This window comes from Zeugodacus cucurbitae, chromosome 2, assembly GCF_028554725.1.
Source record: "Zeugodacus cucurbitae isolate PBARC_wt_2022May chromosome 2, idZeuCucr1.2, whole genome shotgun sequence".
Classification (NCBI taxonomy): domain Eukaryota; kingdom Metazoa; phylum Arthropoda; class Insecta; order Diptera; family Tephritidae; genus Zeugodacus; species Zeugodacus cucurbitae.
Genome location: NC_071667.1, coordinates 83,434,914 through 83,451,823, shown reverse-complemented (window position 1 = coordinate 83,451,823; position 16,910 = coordinate 83,434,914). Strand labels below are relative to the sequence as shown.

At 33.4% G+C, this 16,910-nt stretch overlaps 2 protein-coding genes across 16 annotated transcripts in view; one reads left to right on the top strand and one right to left on the bottom strand.

The window, feature by feature from the left end:
- Positions 1-3,372: 3,372 nt before the first annotated feature.
- LOC105219151 (putative peptidyl-tRNA hydrolase PTRHD1) lies at positions 3,373-5,368 on the top strand. The gene is made up of 3 exons (XM_011195123.3): positions 3,373-3,575; positions 3,738-3,823; positions 3,893-5,368. Exons 1-3 carry the CDS (start codon positions 3,476-3,478, stop codon positions 4,064-4,066), a joined length of 360 nt encoding a protein of 119 aa, XP_011193425.2. The 5' UTR covers positions 3,373-3,475; the 3' UTR covers positions 4,067-5,368.
- The window catches only part of LOC105219118 (collagen alpha chain CG42342), a 157,064-nt gene continuing 145,028 nt past the window's right edge, over positions 4,875-16,910 (bottom strand). For 5 of the 15 annotated variants that reach the window (XM_029043825.2, XM_054236032.1, XM_054236063.1 and 2 more), the window contains 10 exons: positions 14,396-14,755; positions 14,257-14,328; positions 14,081-14,176; positions 13,963-14,007; positions 13,666-13,728; positions 6,906-6,932; positions 6,788-6,841; positions 6,109-6,306; positions 5,592-5,824; positions 4,883-5,016 (listed from right to left, as the gene is read on the bottom strand). In XM_029043825.2, coding sequence (XP_028899658.2) covers positions 5,663-5,824; positions 6,109-6,306; positions 6,788-6,841; positions 6,906-6,932; positions 13,666-13,728; positions 13,963-14,007; positions 14,081-14,176; positions 14,257-14,328; positions 14,396-14,755 — 1,077 coding nt within the window. In that variant the 3' untranslated portion in view covers positions 4,883-5,016; positions 5,592-5,662. Of the gene's footprint in view, positions 5,017-5,591; positions 5,825-6,108; positions 6,307-6,787; positions 6,842-6,905; positions 6,933-12,418; positions 13,367-13,665; positions 13,729-13,962; positions 14,008-14,080; positions 14,177-14,256; positions 14,329-14,395; positions 14,756-16,910 lie in introns of those variants that run through there. The other 10 variants (XM_054236029.1, XM_054236035.1, XM_054236054.1 and 7 more) reach the window with 7 other exon arrangements.

The following is a 16,910-nucleotide window of genomic DNA, read 5'->3' as shown; positions in this document are numbered from 1 at the left end:
CACACTAACACTTTACCAAGATCTCTATTATTTCGTTAAAGACTTTAAAAGTAAAGGTTTCAAGTACTATGCGATTGTCTTGAAACCTTGTATCAGCAAGGAATTGTAGAACCCCTATAAAATTGTCTTTCAACATTTTCGGTTCTTGTGATAACAGGACAGGCAGCAATAGAACGAAAATAACTTTCCTGACCAATATGTTGTGAAAGCATTAATATCTTTTTGGATTCACCCGGATTCGTTTGAAGTTTTTCCTCCTCTATCCTAATCTTAAAAGAGTTTGTAGTTCCAGCGTTGCCAAGGCAGCGGCGGGTCTAACTATTATAATAATTTAATAATTGTCTGTAACTGAGGATTTCAGACCTCTAGGCTTAAAAATCTTGATTTTGCAGACTTATTAAATTTTGCTCATTAAGCGGATTGCTTCTCCCGTATCGGTTGATCGGCAGGAGAGTAATTGTTATCATAGAAAATGTGTACACAGAAATCATTTAATTTCATATTTTACTATTTTCTTTTAATATCATTTCAAAATCAAACGAGTGTGTGTCAACAAATCTAAACTTGACCTGATCTCTCAATGTATCCACGGTCACATTATCTCAAGTAATTTCCAGTGCTTTATTATATTTATAAATTGAAGAAGAAGCAACAACAAAGCGCAGATTCTCCAACGGAAAATGAGCAGATTTCCATGAAATCTCTCAATAAACCATAAGTGGTGACTTGACCTGCACCAATGTCACCAAAACAACAATGCCTAGCAGCAAATACCCTTTGTGACATGCACCAACACGCCTCATCGCTTGCAATCAAATCAGAGGTTTGATGATGAATAAGTCAGCACCGCACAGATGCTCAAGTGCATTACAGCAACACTTCAGCTGAGTTTTGCTTATCTGAAATTAAAATTATTTGCATAAATTGCTTGACATCTCATGTCTTATCGGCGCACAATAATAAATACACAATAAAACGAAAACAAAGTGGCTAACCCCAAAGTGACGAATAAGCGTCACTGAGCCACTGAAGGAGCTCAGCTGCCGCTTGTGCCACGGTGCAGTGATGGACACAGTCACACATAAATACACCGAGTGGCCTGCCATGAGTGGCACTTGTGCTTGCCACACAGTAAATTTTGTGCAGATAATTGTGCGCTGATGCACTTAACCGATTGCCCCGAGCACCGAGCAAGCTGTGGTCGATGGCGGAGGAGGGGAGCACATCGCCAGCATGTTTGGTTAATCTTCGGCCAGCAAGAAAGGATGTAGCTGTACGAACGTGACCGACATGCAGTGGAAGTGCGTGTTGCATGCTCCTATGCTGTTGCTGTTGCAATGTCGCCTGGGCGACACTGACAATGACAGTGCCACTGACTGTGGCGACTGCCGACAAACAAGTGGTAGTGTAGCCGCTGAAGCACACCCGCAGTTCGAGAAACACATGTGTGCGTGCGTATGCAAATAGAGTCCAGCTCCGTTGCAAGGGAATACGTTTTAATCATATGCGACATTTAGGGGCACCGGCCAGCCAGCCGGTCCTTCGGTGTGGCACAATTGAGCGACTAACCGCCTTAAGTGCTAACTCAAATACACACACACCAACAACCACATCAGCACAGATGTCAACACACATATGAAATGCATGAAATGCGTGTTATCCGCATGTTAACATTGTGAGCACGCATGTGAACAAGCATTATTGCTCTAGTGTGTGTGTATGGGTGCACTTCCTGTGCATCTTATTATGCAGCTCCTTTTACTTATGCATTACATTGGAGTGTGTGTGTGTGTGTGTGTGCAGCTAGAGCCATGAAGCAAATTAAGCGCTTAATAAGTTGCCATTGGCTCACACGCACAAGCAGCGACATTCAAATATAATTGGCACCCTGAGGCAAAAGTGTTGCTGACACAATTTGGGGACGATCGGACAATCAGTGCCGCAATCGGCCCCGAAATTTACTACTACAATTTAATGCCACCTAGTAGATGGGGGTGTGTATGTATGCATGCAATTTAATGCTTATAATGCCTAAATTAACTCAACTTGCCACATATAAATTCATTTATACTTACCTATTCATGTTTAAATTTTGATTCGTAGGCAGGTATGTATTTCAGCTATTAATATCTAATTGTGCTGTAATTGAGTATTGTTTACATTTTCGAGGCTTTTTTGTGGGAAACATTTTTAAATCATTCATAAAAAATTTAATAAGGATACTATTTGGAAGCGGTATTAGATACTAAATACTAAAGGCAGAAGAACGTTGATGGTCACTTACAAGGTAATCAGCCGTCAGGTCTTCAATTACGCAGCATTGGTATGGGTGCAGTAAGATGCAGCATAAGTGGTTGCAGACGTGCCGATTACTGTGCCCCGGACAATCACAGGATGCTTCTTGATGCGTCCAGAACGCCATCTCCACAATGAGGCCGGTATGGTACCTGTCAAGGAGCATAATTAACTACTCTACAAGCAGTTTCTAATAGGGCGCTTTTGCTGAATTAATTCTCTCTGTTTGAAGCATAACACCCTCCGAGGTGCATCAAGAGGTGACTTCTACTGTATGCCGACGGCATTAAACTATACGTCATAGCATAATCCCATTCATAGCGGAGCTACTCTCCTCACAAAGAACCCGATTCATCCGCACTTCTCTCATACGATCCGACCCTGTCGAAACAGCTTGTTTCGTGGGCCTCCCATTAGATGTCCTCGATGACAACTAAAATTTCCATTTTCCATTTTCAACCTGGGTCTTGATAATAGTTGTAACAACAACAGGGTTATTATGAACCCAGAAATTACGTTGTAGACCGAAAATATAATTGTAAAATACCACTGGTAATTTTGAGAGACGGAATGATTATACCCATTAATGGACGACTACCGAAGCTCCAAAATTGAAAGAATTTGCATAAAAACTTACACACATTCATATTGCAAAACATTAGCTTTATGTGTAACAAAGAAATGACTGACCACACGAACACACGAGTTTCGAGAAGTTCTATCAATTCGGTATTAAGAAACTCATAAAAAGCTCTCTGGTAATTAAGCTACGACTAACTGATAGCTGACTTTCATGCGTAGGCGTTATATGGGAAGTGGCCAAGTTTGTTGTTTAAATTTGCTTACTTTCAAACATATCTAATAGTGTCATGTAAATAATATATGTCAGATTTCAGTCGATACCATATAATATATATGTTTCTGACATTAAAAGTGTTAAACGTTTTCTTTCAAATAAGCGAACACACCTAATGAAGCACAATTCAAATTAGCTGACAGCCGGCGAAATTTTGGATCATGTGGCAACTCCAACGCTTAATATCGTATACGATATTAAATGACCAATCAGCTGTTTTTGACAGCCGGCTCATCTTTTGTAAACGTCTTTTCGTGCCAGCGACTTTGCATTTATTTATATTTCTATAGTTATTTCTAGTTAAGTCTATTAATATTTTTAATAATGTCGAATATTGTGCAATATATAATTGTGCGAAGTGATTTGCGCTCTAGCTTGGGGTGGCCATTGGGTGCAGTAATAGCGCAATGCTGCCACGCGACAGGTGAGCCTAAATTGCTTGCCGATTCTTTGGCCACGGAAACTGCCAACACATTTGTTATTCCATTTGCCTTTTCCAATAAATCGTAAACCTTACAAATCACAAGTTATCGAATGCAGTTAGTCCTCTAAAACGAAAAATGGTAATTTGCTTCCTATTTTACAGCGGCCATAACGCATTTGTATGCCGATGATGAGGAAACCATTGCTTATTTAAAAGATTTGGATAATATGCATAAAGTGGTATTAGAGGTGAGAATGTGAGGTTTTACACATTCCTACAGTAATTTGTTCGTTTATAATCTTTTTTCCCCACTTTAGGCTAAAGATGAAGCAACGCTAGTGAAGGTAGCAGAAAAACTGAAAACTAATGAAATTAAACATAAATTATGGATTGAACAGCCAGAAAATATTCCTACGTGTATAGCAATAAAACCATATGTTAAAGATAATGTGCACAAATTTGTTAAAAATCTAAAATTGCTGAAAGAATAAAAGTGTAAAAAGTAATCCAAAAGTGATATCGTGAAAATCTGCTTATTGTAATCAGTCTATTCGCGGTATCTAAAAAATAGTGTTGTTTTCGGTTCGTCAGTTAAAACTTATTTATGCTTAGATTAATTTCTGGTCCGTCGGACCACCTAATAACCTAATATTTGATGAAATGAAATCAATGCGACCACTTAGGGTTTTGTTATATATAATTATTTATTATTCGTATATTAAAAATATTAATTACATTTATAAAAGTGTTCGAAACAATTTAAAACTACATACATATATGCAAATCGACTTTAATACAAAATATTTACGTATATAAATATGAATCTATTATAAGTGTGTATAAGTAGCTGCTTTAACATTAAGGTTAATAATCCATTCTCATTTTGGTATGCAAAATGATAAATATTTTTTATAGTTATAAATTTCTTCGTATTTTCTTAGATATTCGCTATATTCGTAAATTCTTTTTGTTTTCGTTTGTTATTGGTGGTAATTCTGTATATATTATACATAGTTGAATAAATAGCACCCGTTTTCGGAGTGATTTGGTTCTTACAATAATTATTTAATACAACTATTACTACTTGTGTTAATTCGTTACGGCACTTGTTTTTACTCTAAACATAAAGCACATTTCTTATAAATATTAATGTGTTCAATTAAATTAAATTTAAAATGTAATTAACTGTCATCAGTATAAATATAATAAACTAACATTTAAATATGTTTATGAGTGTAGTTGCTCGGTAGTAATTTTAGAGATTCGGCTCGACAACATTTACTTGCACTGCACTTTTGTTAACATTTACAACGAAGTTTCTATAACGTTCTTAATAATGTGAAATTAGAAGCAAACTTCGGTATAATTTTTGTGCTCATTAATTTCGTGCAGGTCTCTGAATCGCATTCAATTCCTCCTTCAACCACTGCTGCCAATTTTCCTGTAAGATTTTATAAAATTTCAATTAGTTTTTGATTTTAATTATAAATTATGTGTTTGAAAAAAAAAGAAACAAAAATAAAAACACGAAATTGAATTAAAATAACGGGTAATAAATAACAAATCCAACGAAAAGCAAATTAAAAGCGAAATAAAATTAAAAGCTAATAAAATAAATATTAAATATAATAATAATAACCGAAATAAATTCAAAAATTAAAATCCAATATTTCTTTAATTTGTAATTACGTTTTTCAAAGTGAGGAGAATCCGCAGCCAAACATAATTGATTTGTAAGCCGTGGTTCACAACTCTTAAGCCATAACCCAATAAAATACTGTTATTTATATTAACTACGCACGTGTTTTGAGACTTAATGTTAGATTTACAAATATAAAACAAATGTGTGACAAGTTATAAGTTAAGCAACTAATAGAGAGAACTACATTAAGTTAAAACTAAATAATTTAGTATATTAGCATTATAATAAACAAACAAATTAAATTTTTATTAATTTAGCAGCAAAGCTGTGATAAGTGCCAATTTTAGTTTAGTGTTTAGCCTTTTGGTTATTACAAAGTGCTTAGCAATAGCGTTAACTCCGTGATTCGCTGTCATTTCTTGGAGCTCTGCTTTGCCAACTGGCTTTAGTCGTTATTGTGCAGATTCTCTGCATATTCGTCGTATTCTTCTTCAGCCTCATTCTGCTCATCTTCCTCCTCCTCCGCCTCGTAGTCGCTGGTATTGCTCTCATGGGCCGTCACATCGGGCAGATAGTCTTTGTGCACGGGTGTGGAGATTACCGGCTCCTAGAGATGAGTTAGATTAGTGTGCATATGTGAGTGAGTGTGGAGGTGTGTGTGTAAGGCCTTAATAGCAAAAGTGCAAAGAAATTTGCTAATTGCTGTTAAGTTAGCTGTGTGCTGCGGTTGGTCTGTGATATTACTAAACATGCAACGTTTGCTTTTGATTTGTTAATAGCTAAGAAACACGTTAAAAAATTTTGAAAACCAACACCAACACAAGAAAAAATAACTAAAGTTATGTATTAAATATTACTGTAAATATTATTTATTGTCCACTTCATGCTAACCTTGGGTGGTCGCCAACCACAACCCGGCAGTGGCAGGCCATCAGAGCCCAGCGGACAGGGCGCGTCCAGTCCAGGTACACCCTGCTCGCCCTTATCGCCGCGATCACCTTTGCGTCCGCGTTTACCAGGCGGTCCGGCATCACCGCGCGAACCCTTCTCGCCGCGTGGTCCCTCCTGACCGGGTATGCCATCGGTGCCCTGTTTTCATTAACGCCATATATCATCCCAAAAACAGTTGTTTGTGATTTGGCAAGCACACACACAGGGAGAGTTAGAAATACCAACACAGTTACACATTGAGACACGTTCACGGGGGAAAGGAGTCAATAGCAAGTCAAATAACGGTTTTACAGTTGTTTATAAGTAGGTGTACGTTTTTGTTGTTGTTGTACAAGGTGCAATTGCAACAGTAGTAGGAAAAAATAAATAAATAGTTTGGGAAAAAATGTAGTGTGTGCTAGAACATTAACATCGAGTATAGATATATATAAAAGGTGACAAAATATAAATAATTCATTGTAATTGTTTGAAAATATATGCACGAAGCTGTCTTGTGCCCATTAGCATGCAGTTTTAAGTGTTAAAAAAATAAAAAAAAAAAACATTTACAAACATACACCATTTAAAAATGCAAAAATTGTTTTGGAATTTATAATACAAATATAAAAAAAATACCAACCGGTAAACCAGGATCGCCGCGTTCACCTTTGTGTCCGGTTTCACCTTGCGCACCCTGTAAGCGGAATGTTTTTTTATTAATATTTAGTATACATTTAAGTGATTTCAAGCGAACTTACCTTCATGCCATCTAAACCTGGTGGACCCTGTTGTGGTTGAAGATAAGAGTGTAAATATTTTTTAATAAAGTGGAAATAATGGAAATTTTTAGGTTATGTGGAAATAAATTTAAAACGATAAAAAGTGTTTATTTACTAAGATATTTATTATTATATTGCAATAATGCTGTCGACTGGTTATGGATTTATAGTGGTTTGTTTGTACAGCTTTAAGCGCAACAAATATTTTATTAATTTTAATATAATACTGAAATTCAATAATTCAAAGTTTTAATTACTTTTTTAGTGCAAAATGTCATTATTTTATGAATGCAGAAAATTTATAATTTTGATAAATTTTTTTAATAAATTTTCAAATATGTGACAGCAAGTAATTACTATATTGAGCATAAAAATTTTAGAAAAAATAGAATATAAATTATAAATTAAAATTTTATCAATATTTATTTTTCAAGTTTTTATTAAACACAGAATCAACATTGTGTGTCTATAAATTCGGAAAATTCCTACAAATAAATACAAAACCAGTCTTTATTAAGTTTAATCTACTAATTTGTAAATGAGTGTTTGTGTTAATACTATTACCCGCACCATGCAGTAGCAATAAAAACAGTTAATTGTTTATTTGTAAAAAACTCAGTATTTTCATTCTTTTTTTTATTATATATTTGCAAATGCACAAAACAGAAAAAAAATATTGGAAATGTTCACATTAAATATCATAAAACACTTTCACATTTCATGTTTAGCATAATGCGCATTCATTTATATATATATATAATTGTTTGTTTGTATGTATATATATATATGTACTTTTGCTTTGTTAGTAAATGTTTACAGTTATTATTTGCTTAAAGGTGTGTGTGTGTATGTATGCTTTGTTTGCGCAACATAATTACGGTGAAAAAATGAATTTGAATTGGACAAAGTTGCTATGCACAATGCAATACAAACATACTCCATTGGCGATTTTGAACGCGTTTTTGGCATTTCAATTGAATTGTAAACATTTATGCGTTGCATAAGCATAGCATGGCATTTTAATTATAAACGCTTTTGATATTGTTGTCACTGTTAATTGTAGATATTTATGCATAAATCGACATTTAGAAATACAAATTTCACATTGCTACACACAAACATTAGTTTACCGTTTTAAATATATTAAATACAATATATGTATACGTATAATTAATTATGTATATAAATTGCAGAAAATAATGATACAAGTTAACAATATACAATATTTATAGGTTTTGCTGGCTTGCATATTTGTTATTCATTCATTTTACCGTTAATTATTAATTTTAATTTTTTTTTTATTTTTATTTTTTGTAATTTAGCATAATTATTATCTTTAAAGGTATTTTATTTTTTTATTATTTCATTATTCTAGCCTAAAACTAACAAAGAACGCAAGTTCATTTTAGCATTTAAATTTATATATATAAGTATATTATATAATATGTATATGTTAGCATAAGTAGCTATATAGAAGTTGATAAATTTTGTTAGTAAAATGGTTTGAGCGTTTTTTGAAAGTATCTAGTATGTTTGTTGTGATTTAAAGAAGAGAAAGTTTTTGGTTGAATGAGATTTGTTTGGACGTTTTTACATAGGCAAAAAGGAGCGTGCATTCCTTCGCAACTTATTTAGTTATTTACATTATTATTTTTATATATTATATATATATAAATATATCTTTTAATTGAAGAAAAGTTATATATTTTTAGGAGACTTTGGTGAACGAGCTAGCGGAATTGACATCGACGGAGATACTTCTAGTTAGGTTTAAAATTGTTTTCCACATAATTTTTTTTAATGGAAATGTGATTAATTGAACTCAATTGACATGGAAACATACAAGGAAATTTCATATTTTTTCTTTATACACAAGTAATTGCCTTTGTTGCGGTTAAACTTTCTTAATTACAGTGTTTGATTTTTTGTTTTTTATTTAATATCTAAACTCTTGCTTTTTGCCTTTAAACGCTCACACACTCATTTGCTTAGCTAGATCACTTTTTGTTTCAGTGTTGTTTTTGTTTAATTTTTGATTTAATCTTACATATCTATATATAGATATATATTCATTTAAATATTTATATATATTTGTCTTCAATATATTTTTTTTTAATTTTCAAATTTAATTTAATTTTAATATTTATACATATTATTGAGATGTCATTGAAACCCATAAGATGCCGAAGCTATATTTTTATTTAGCCAGACTAAAATCTCAACAACCAAAAAAAATATTAATTTTCAAATTTTAAATGACTTTTAAACACAAAATATGAATTAAATGATTAAATACAGTGTGTTTCGAAAAGCAAGTTTCAACTTTTTAGCGAGTCTTCGGTCGACATCGCCAGAACAAACCCAGTTGCTTGCACTCTGACCTTGACAACATTCCTCCAAACACTTTGAAGAAGCTCTTAAGCCCTTAGAATTGATTAAAAATTATATTCAAAAGTTGAAATTCGACTGAATTTCGGCTCAGTGTTGCAGTTATTCAGTAAATAGTTAATTGAGATTCCAATGAAATTGTCTTAATAATTTATTCTTCAAATCTCCACGCAAACTTCCATTAATCAGCCTAACTAATCCGTTATTTTAAATTATAATACACTCTGCCTACAATTACAACCACACTAGTCTACAAAAATACACACTTATACAAGTAACCCTCCTTTAACCGTTACGTACTGCCTAAAAGCGCGCTTCCAATTATGTTATATCATCGAATTTTCTTTCTAATAATATGGAAGATGCGTTCATTTATCAATCATAAAAGTATTTTCAAATGCCAAAGACATTTGCATTCATTTAAACGCGCTTATACAAATACATATGCTTTCATACATATATATGTATGGGTATATGTGTGTGTATATTATTGTACAATCATCAATTATGTCGAGCGTTAAATCTGCACTAATACTCTGACAACAGTTTCTCCAGGCTGAAAGTAAATATTTTCTCAAAGTATTTGCTTTTGTTGTTGTCACGCATGCAGCTTGAAGCGATATTGTATAATTTGACCGACGCATGTCCATATTCAATTGTTTTTATTGTATATTATAATAAATAGTTATTTCTTTTTTCAATTTCAATAAACTTTTTAACAGCTTGTTATCTTATGCTTCATACTTTCCTCATTTATCGTTTATATTTTGGTCTGTTGGTTATACAATATTTTTGTATAAATTTAATAAAATTAATATTTGCTTAACTATTATGTATATATATGTGAGTGTGTGTGTGTTTGTATGTGTTGTTGCTTTTGTCTAAAGCTCAATTGCTTGGTTGGTTACTCATACGCCTCGGCATGCCGGCTTTATATGCACCAGTGTTTGCTTTCTAATTAGTTTTCTTTGTATATATGTATGTCTGAGTTTGTATATTTGTATTTATGTATGTTTGTATGCAGACAAAGCCCATGGACGGTACACAAAACACTTATAAATATTTATATTTATGTCACATATGCGCAAATTTGGTTGCTTAATAACTTTTCGCTTCAAAAGTCAATCAATATCTTACTCTTGTTTGTATGTATTTACATTCATTTTGATATTTACATATATATTTATATATATGTTTGTATATGTATATGTGTGCGGTTGCACTTTTATTCAAGTTCAAGTCAATTTGTAAATTGTGAGAAGTTTGAAGTAAAGTCACAAATGCTATTTTGTTTAACAGTGTAATGTGTGTGCGGGAAATTCACGCTTCAAGTTATAAGCTGCTTTATAGCTTGTATGGGTATATATACATTTGGACATAGTGAGTATAGATGTACATATGTATGCCTTTATAGTTAGGCAGTTCTAAAGTTGAGAGCATTGGAACTTAGCTTATTTTTCAATTGAAAGTTCTAATAAATTTGTTTTCTTGCAAGCATTTGTTATTTTTTGTATGCTTGTTAGTTGGTATATTGATATAATTCAGTTAGTTAAATGCATAAATGATATGGTTTTTTTCTGCATTCATAGTTTTAGAAAATATATTTTGAACTATTGCGTTGTTTGTTGAAAATTCGTCGTAAGTTTAGTGTATTCATTTCATATAGATACATAGTATATAGTACATGTACAAGTTAGTGGCATTGCTTTTAGATTTTAAAATGTTTAGAAAATGTTGAATTTAGTTATAAAATAAAATAAAATAAAAAATATAAATAAATTTACGGACTCGCCAAATAATTTTTTTAGAGATATAAAATATTTTTGAAAATAAATATTTATTTTATAATTTATAAATAAAACGTTTTTCTTCAAGTTATTTAAATATCAAAAGTATTTCAGTTTTATAAGCACATGCAAGTATTCGTAGCAAATATCCATCGTTTCAGTGAATTCAATTCACTTTAAATTCGCATTCACATTCTAAACTTTGAATGTTTTATCTACAGGAAATGAGGTCGCAATCAGGATAGCGCCTTATGATGCGCGAAGATAAATACCTTCACAAAATGATTTTCTAAATTAATTTTCGAAAGTTTTCGATGGATGTTCCTAAAGGAAACACAATTAGACTATTAAGGACAGTTCTCTGTGACGCCCAAAAAATTATCACTTAAATTTAAAAATCGAGAATTCGCCTGGAACCTACCACAAATCTACGAAGGTTTTTTACTTCTACATATATCCGCTAATTCTGGAAGATGCCCAAAAAAGTGCGATACAAGAAATTTTGCCTAGATCTCACAAAAGGCAGGGCATTCTAAAGAAATGTTGTGAAGATTCTACCTCATCCTATTCCAAGCAGCTTCTGCAGCTAGCGTCAATTAATTTTTTTTGAATACCAAAGAACAGAAAGTCGTCTACGATCATGATCCAGAGGAGGACCATGATCCTTTTGAATGTAACTCAAAAGACATTCTGATATTATGAATTTGATATCGTAATACTTTTTAAGGGGACCTAAAACTATTATTTTGATCCACAGGAAGACCATAATCCGATCCACGATACCGAAAGCTATAATTTTGATTTTTCAAGCACTTGGATTCAAGCTTTTTGTGTTTTTCGGATCGATGTATAATACAGTATATAGCACATAAAATGAAATCAATTAATACCCATTGCAAAAATTTGATCGAAACGAATTGCTGCAAATAACTGCTATATATTCTTCAAACTTTATAGCGATTTTTAGCGATTCAAATTTGTTGGCTGATTTCTTGAATTGTATTATAATTTCTATAATTTTCTCTGGGAATATTAATGTAAACTTGTATTAACTTTTCACGCTGAAATACCTCTTTATTCTGTCTGCATCTTGTTTATACTAGTTGTTGGTTCGATTCGTCACTCTCCAAAAGTTGAGAAAGTATAACGAACTATTCTTTTTTGAATAAAACTGAATGGAATGAAGCCTGAAAATTTAGACAACTTACAATAGGTCACATAAAAAATTTCTAAGAAAGCGAGAATTATTAGCATAGACATGGAAATACCGTTAATTAGAGACATGAAGAAGATGAAAAAAAACTAGAATTTGCTCGATAAATTTTTACTATCTGACAAATCTATTTCTGGCAAATCATTTAACCATGAACAGCAGAACATAAAGAAAAATTAACAAAATTGAAAATTTGGTTGCAGTAAAATATGAAATGAAATTCCACAAGCATGCTGCCTGTTGCTGCTATTTATTTGGGCATATTTACACTTTTCAGAAATGCTCTTACCATAATATTTATAAGCTTAGACTTAAGTACTTAAGCTTGCATTGCATTTGTATACAAATACACCTACATATGTGTATGTGTGTGCGTATCTATTTGCAAGTTAAATGCTTGCCGCTTGTCGAGTTGGAGTTCAGCGAGTTCAACTGTGTTGTTATTAACAATTGTTTTGCTCTGAGTATTTTTCTATGAATTTCTAAGGTCAAATAGCAGTGTGCACAAGCCTGACTTTTGATTTCGGAGTGTAAATATGTACATACGTAGCAAAGGAAGAATATATCTTGTGTTATTATTTTCAAATTTCTCGAAATTTTTCGAAATTGTCATTTGTAATTTGTTTGCTGAAATTTGATGATTTTGCTTGTATTTTTGATTCTGTGCTGCGTGTGGGTCACACAAATTATATTTGCATTTCCGGAGCTTTGGTTCACGAAGTACTTAAGGTCTTGCGTTTGTGTGTGTTTTCTAAATTGTTTATGTGTATATGTGTTTGTATGTTTTAGTGTAAATATATTTTGTTTTGTGCGTTGTGTTTTTGTTATTGCATTTTCTGTGTGCGCGTTTGTGTTATTCATTTGTGTCTGTAGTTGTGTTTGTCTGTGTATTGCATTGCTTTCAATTTTCTATGCTATTTTTGGCGTTTCATGAACTTCGTTTCAGTTTGCATTTTTTGTTGTTATTTTTTGTTATTTTTTTCTGCTTTTAGTAAACATTTTTAGTTAAATTTATGTGTGTGTTTGCCTGTTTAGAATTAGTAGCCCCACACCTGTTAGAAGTAAAAAGAGAAAAGAAGAAGCACACAAATTATGTTTTACCATTTTGTTAGACACAATTCAAATTTGTTGTTGCGTTCGAACATTAGTGAAATTAATAATTAGCAATTAGCAAACTAGTAACATATAATCATAAATTTGGAAAAACAACAAGTTTAGTATTCATTAAAGCCGATTTAGTTGGAAAACACAAATGTTTTTGTTGTTGTAAATAAATGAAATTCTATAGTTTTGTTATTTTTTTGCCGAAAATAAATATAATGTAAGTAAAACAAAAGCTGAAATCACTTACCGGTAAGCCAGCTTTGCCAGAGGGACCCATTGGACCGGAATCACCACGCATACCCATAGGACCCTGTTGGAAATATCAAATGATTGTTTATATACATAATGCTAGAGTGGTTTAGTTAGAAGTTCTTGGCAGTATTTTCCAATAAATATTATTTCGAGATAAATTCATATATAAGGTGGACTTAGTGGGTTTAAGTCCTGCATCCTCATTTTTCTGAATTTTAATTAACCTAGCTTTTATAAAAGCGAAATGCTTTAAATAACTCATTTTATTATATTATTCAATATTTTTACTTACCGGTAAACCCATTGGTCCTTGGTCGCCCTTTTGTCCTTTCTCACCCTGAAAATTCCGCATCAAATAAAATTATTATAAATTCAGTTTAAACATTTACACAAAAGCTTGTTCAACTCACCGAATCACCCTTGCGTCCGTCCAAACCACGTTCTCCATGTTTACCCGGCTGACCGGGCGGACCCATAGGACCGGGGGGACCAGGTGGACCATAAAGCTAATTTCAAAAAAATATTAAAACAAATATTCACAAATTAGTCCTCTTTATTAGTAATAACATCAAAATCAAGTACTTACATATTCAATGGTTGGCATATGTGGCTGATCCGACATTCCCTCATCTTGTCGCCGGCGCATTTTTCTATACTTCTAGTTGAAATGTGTGATCAGTATGGAATTGTGAAGCAATTAAAAAGTAGCTTTATAGTATACTCACTGAATCGCCGCGATCACCCTTGTCGCCTTTCACGCCCGGATAACCGGGTGGACCAGGCAGTCCAGGAGGACCCATCAGACCGGGCGGTCCAATATCGCCACGATCACCCTTCTCACCGGGTGGACCTTGATAGCCGGGCAGGCCAGGTGGACCCTCAATACCTGGCTCACCAGGTAGCCCATCCAGACCACGTGGGCCCAGCGAGCCAGGCTCACCGGGTTCGCCCGCATCACCCTTGTTACCGTCACGGCCATCGCGTCCGTCTTTGCCAGGCATGCCCGGCGGACCGGGTGGGCCGCGCAATAGTTGCACCGGTGGATCGTCATAGTCCTCATCTTTAGCGCCGCCGGGTCCGAAAATCTATTGTTGAACGTGGCATTCGATTGTTGTTGTTGGTTGATGTTAATGTATATTTCCATTCCGATTTGCAACGAGTAGAGGTGCAGCAGCAGCAGGGGAGAGTAAAAATAATAATTTTGTGAAGTGGCAACTCAGTTGGTTGGCTTTTGAAAGCACAGTTAAGCGTGTTAAAGTGCAGCGTAAGCGCGCGTGCGCGTTCATGTGCACCTTAGTAGGTAGTAGGTAAGTACGTGTGTGTGTAGTAGTGTGCTTATATTCGACTGTGGTTAGCCGTTGGTGCTTAGTGCGCTTTTACTATTATATGTATGTGTCTACTTTCCATTTTATTTACTGTTATTTGTGATTTTTGTTTTAATAACTTTTCCTTGTTTCAATTTCGCACAAAGCGCATATTAACACTACACTACAATTAACACTAAACAACAACATACTACAAATAACACTAAAACAACAAAATACAAAAATATAAGATATTAAAATAAGTAAAAGCTTAAAGTGCGCACAGACACTATTGCTGTAAGCATTTAAGCTCCTGATGTGTGTATGTATGTATGTGTGGGTGAACACCGCAATTTGTGCGAGGTTATGTTCAAGTACACTTGGGTTTTGTCCCTAACTTTTTGCCGTGTTTTATTCTAATGACTTTTCGGTTTAATTTTCGTTTTCTTGGAAGCATATTTCTTAATATGTGGCAACCACATAAAAATGAAGGAATAAAAAATGTGCAACCTGGGAGCTCTAAAGCAACTGTTGAAGAGGGTGCATGAAGCCTTCAAAATATCCTTGACACCCTGTATTGTATTATTTTAGATTACATAACGTATACGCCATGTCATACCATTTCCCTTATTTTAATTGCAATTTCTTTCTTCAACTGCCACACGCTGTTGCACAATCGTTGGAAAATGGCGTTGCAATGGATTTTAAGTTATTAAAATGTAACCCTTCTACCTTTATGTAAACACACTTGCATACTTACACATACATAGTTGTGTGTAAAAAGCTTAGATATGTGTGTGCAACACATTTATTCATAAGATAACTTCACACTTTTTGGGGCAGACAACCGCACGTGACACGAAATAAATTTGGTTTTTTAAAGCGACAGCATTACAGCCATGAAATGCATAAACCAACATATACACATACATATATGTCTGTATGTATGCGCGTAGTGGCAAATTAGTTGCACTTACTGTTACTTTGTTGCCTTGTTGCCGCCCAAGAGCGCATACGAGCCATCAGCAACTGATGTGGCAGGGACAGCACAACAGTGTGTGACTTTGTTGAGGTTGCAAGTGCAAAAAAAACTGTTATTCAAAGCATATAAGCAGCATTCATATGTATTTGTATGTAAGTGTCTGCTTGTAAGTGCACAGCGCCGTTGTGCTTGCTTGCCTTTTTGTGTCAACTTGTGGCAGCGTTACTTGTGAAATTGCTTCGTTGCAATTTAAGGCGGAAATATAAATACAATATACAGCTACTTTCAAATATAAATACATACATATATTGTTGTATTGCGAGCATAGCCGCAAAAACAGAAAATTTAACGCTTGAATAAGAAAATCCTGCCACACATACATACATACGCATCAGCTAAATTACAAGTTACCAACACCAAATAAGAAGAAAATGTGAAGCTTTTAACATAAAACCACATAACGTTATCTGTAATACCATCACTCACACATACATAAGTATATTCATCCACGTGGATTCTCATACAAAAAACACTTGGACATACACACATACATACACTTATAGTTATTCGAACATAGAGAGCAGAGCATTTAGCCAATAGTAAAAAATAGCTAAAATAAAGAGTAATAAAACCTGCTCACAGTTATTGTTGTAATGGGAAAATGAATTTCATAAATGTAAATAAGTGAAGAAGTAAAAGGTGGCAAGTCTTTTTACTAGAAATTTATTCTAAATTTGGCCTCATAAATCAAACTGATCAATGTATCGCCTTTTTTTAAATATTAGAGGTGTGTTCAAAAAATAACGGAAGTTTTCGTTTTTGAAAAAAAAATTAAATTATTCTTTCGATATTATCGTTATATATTATATATAATTGTATGTTTCTTCATCATCTATATCAACATAATAAAAATTAAAAAAAATATAAAAAAACTAAAAATTCCCGTTATTTTTT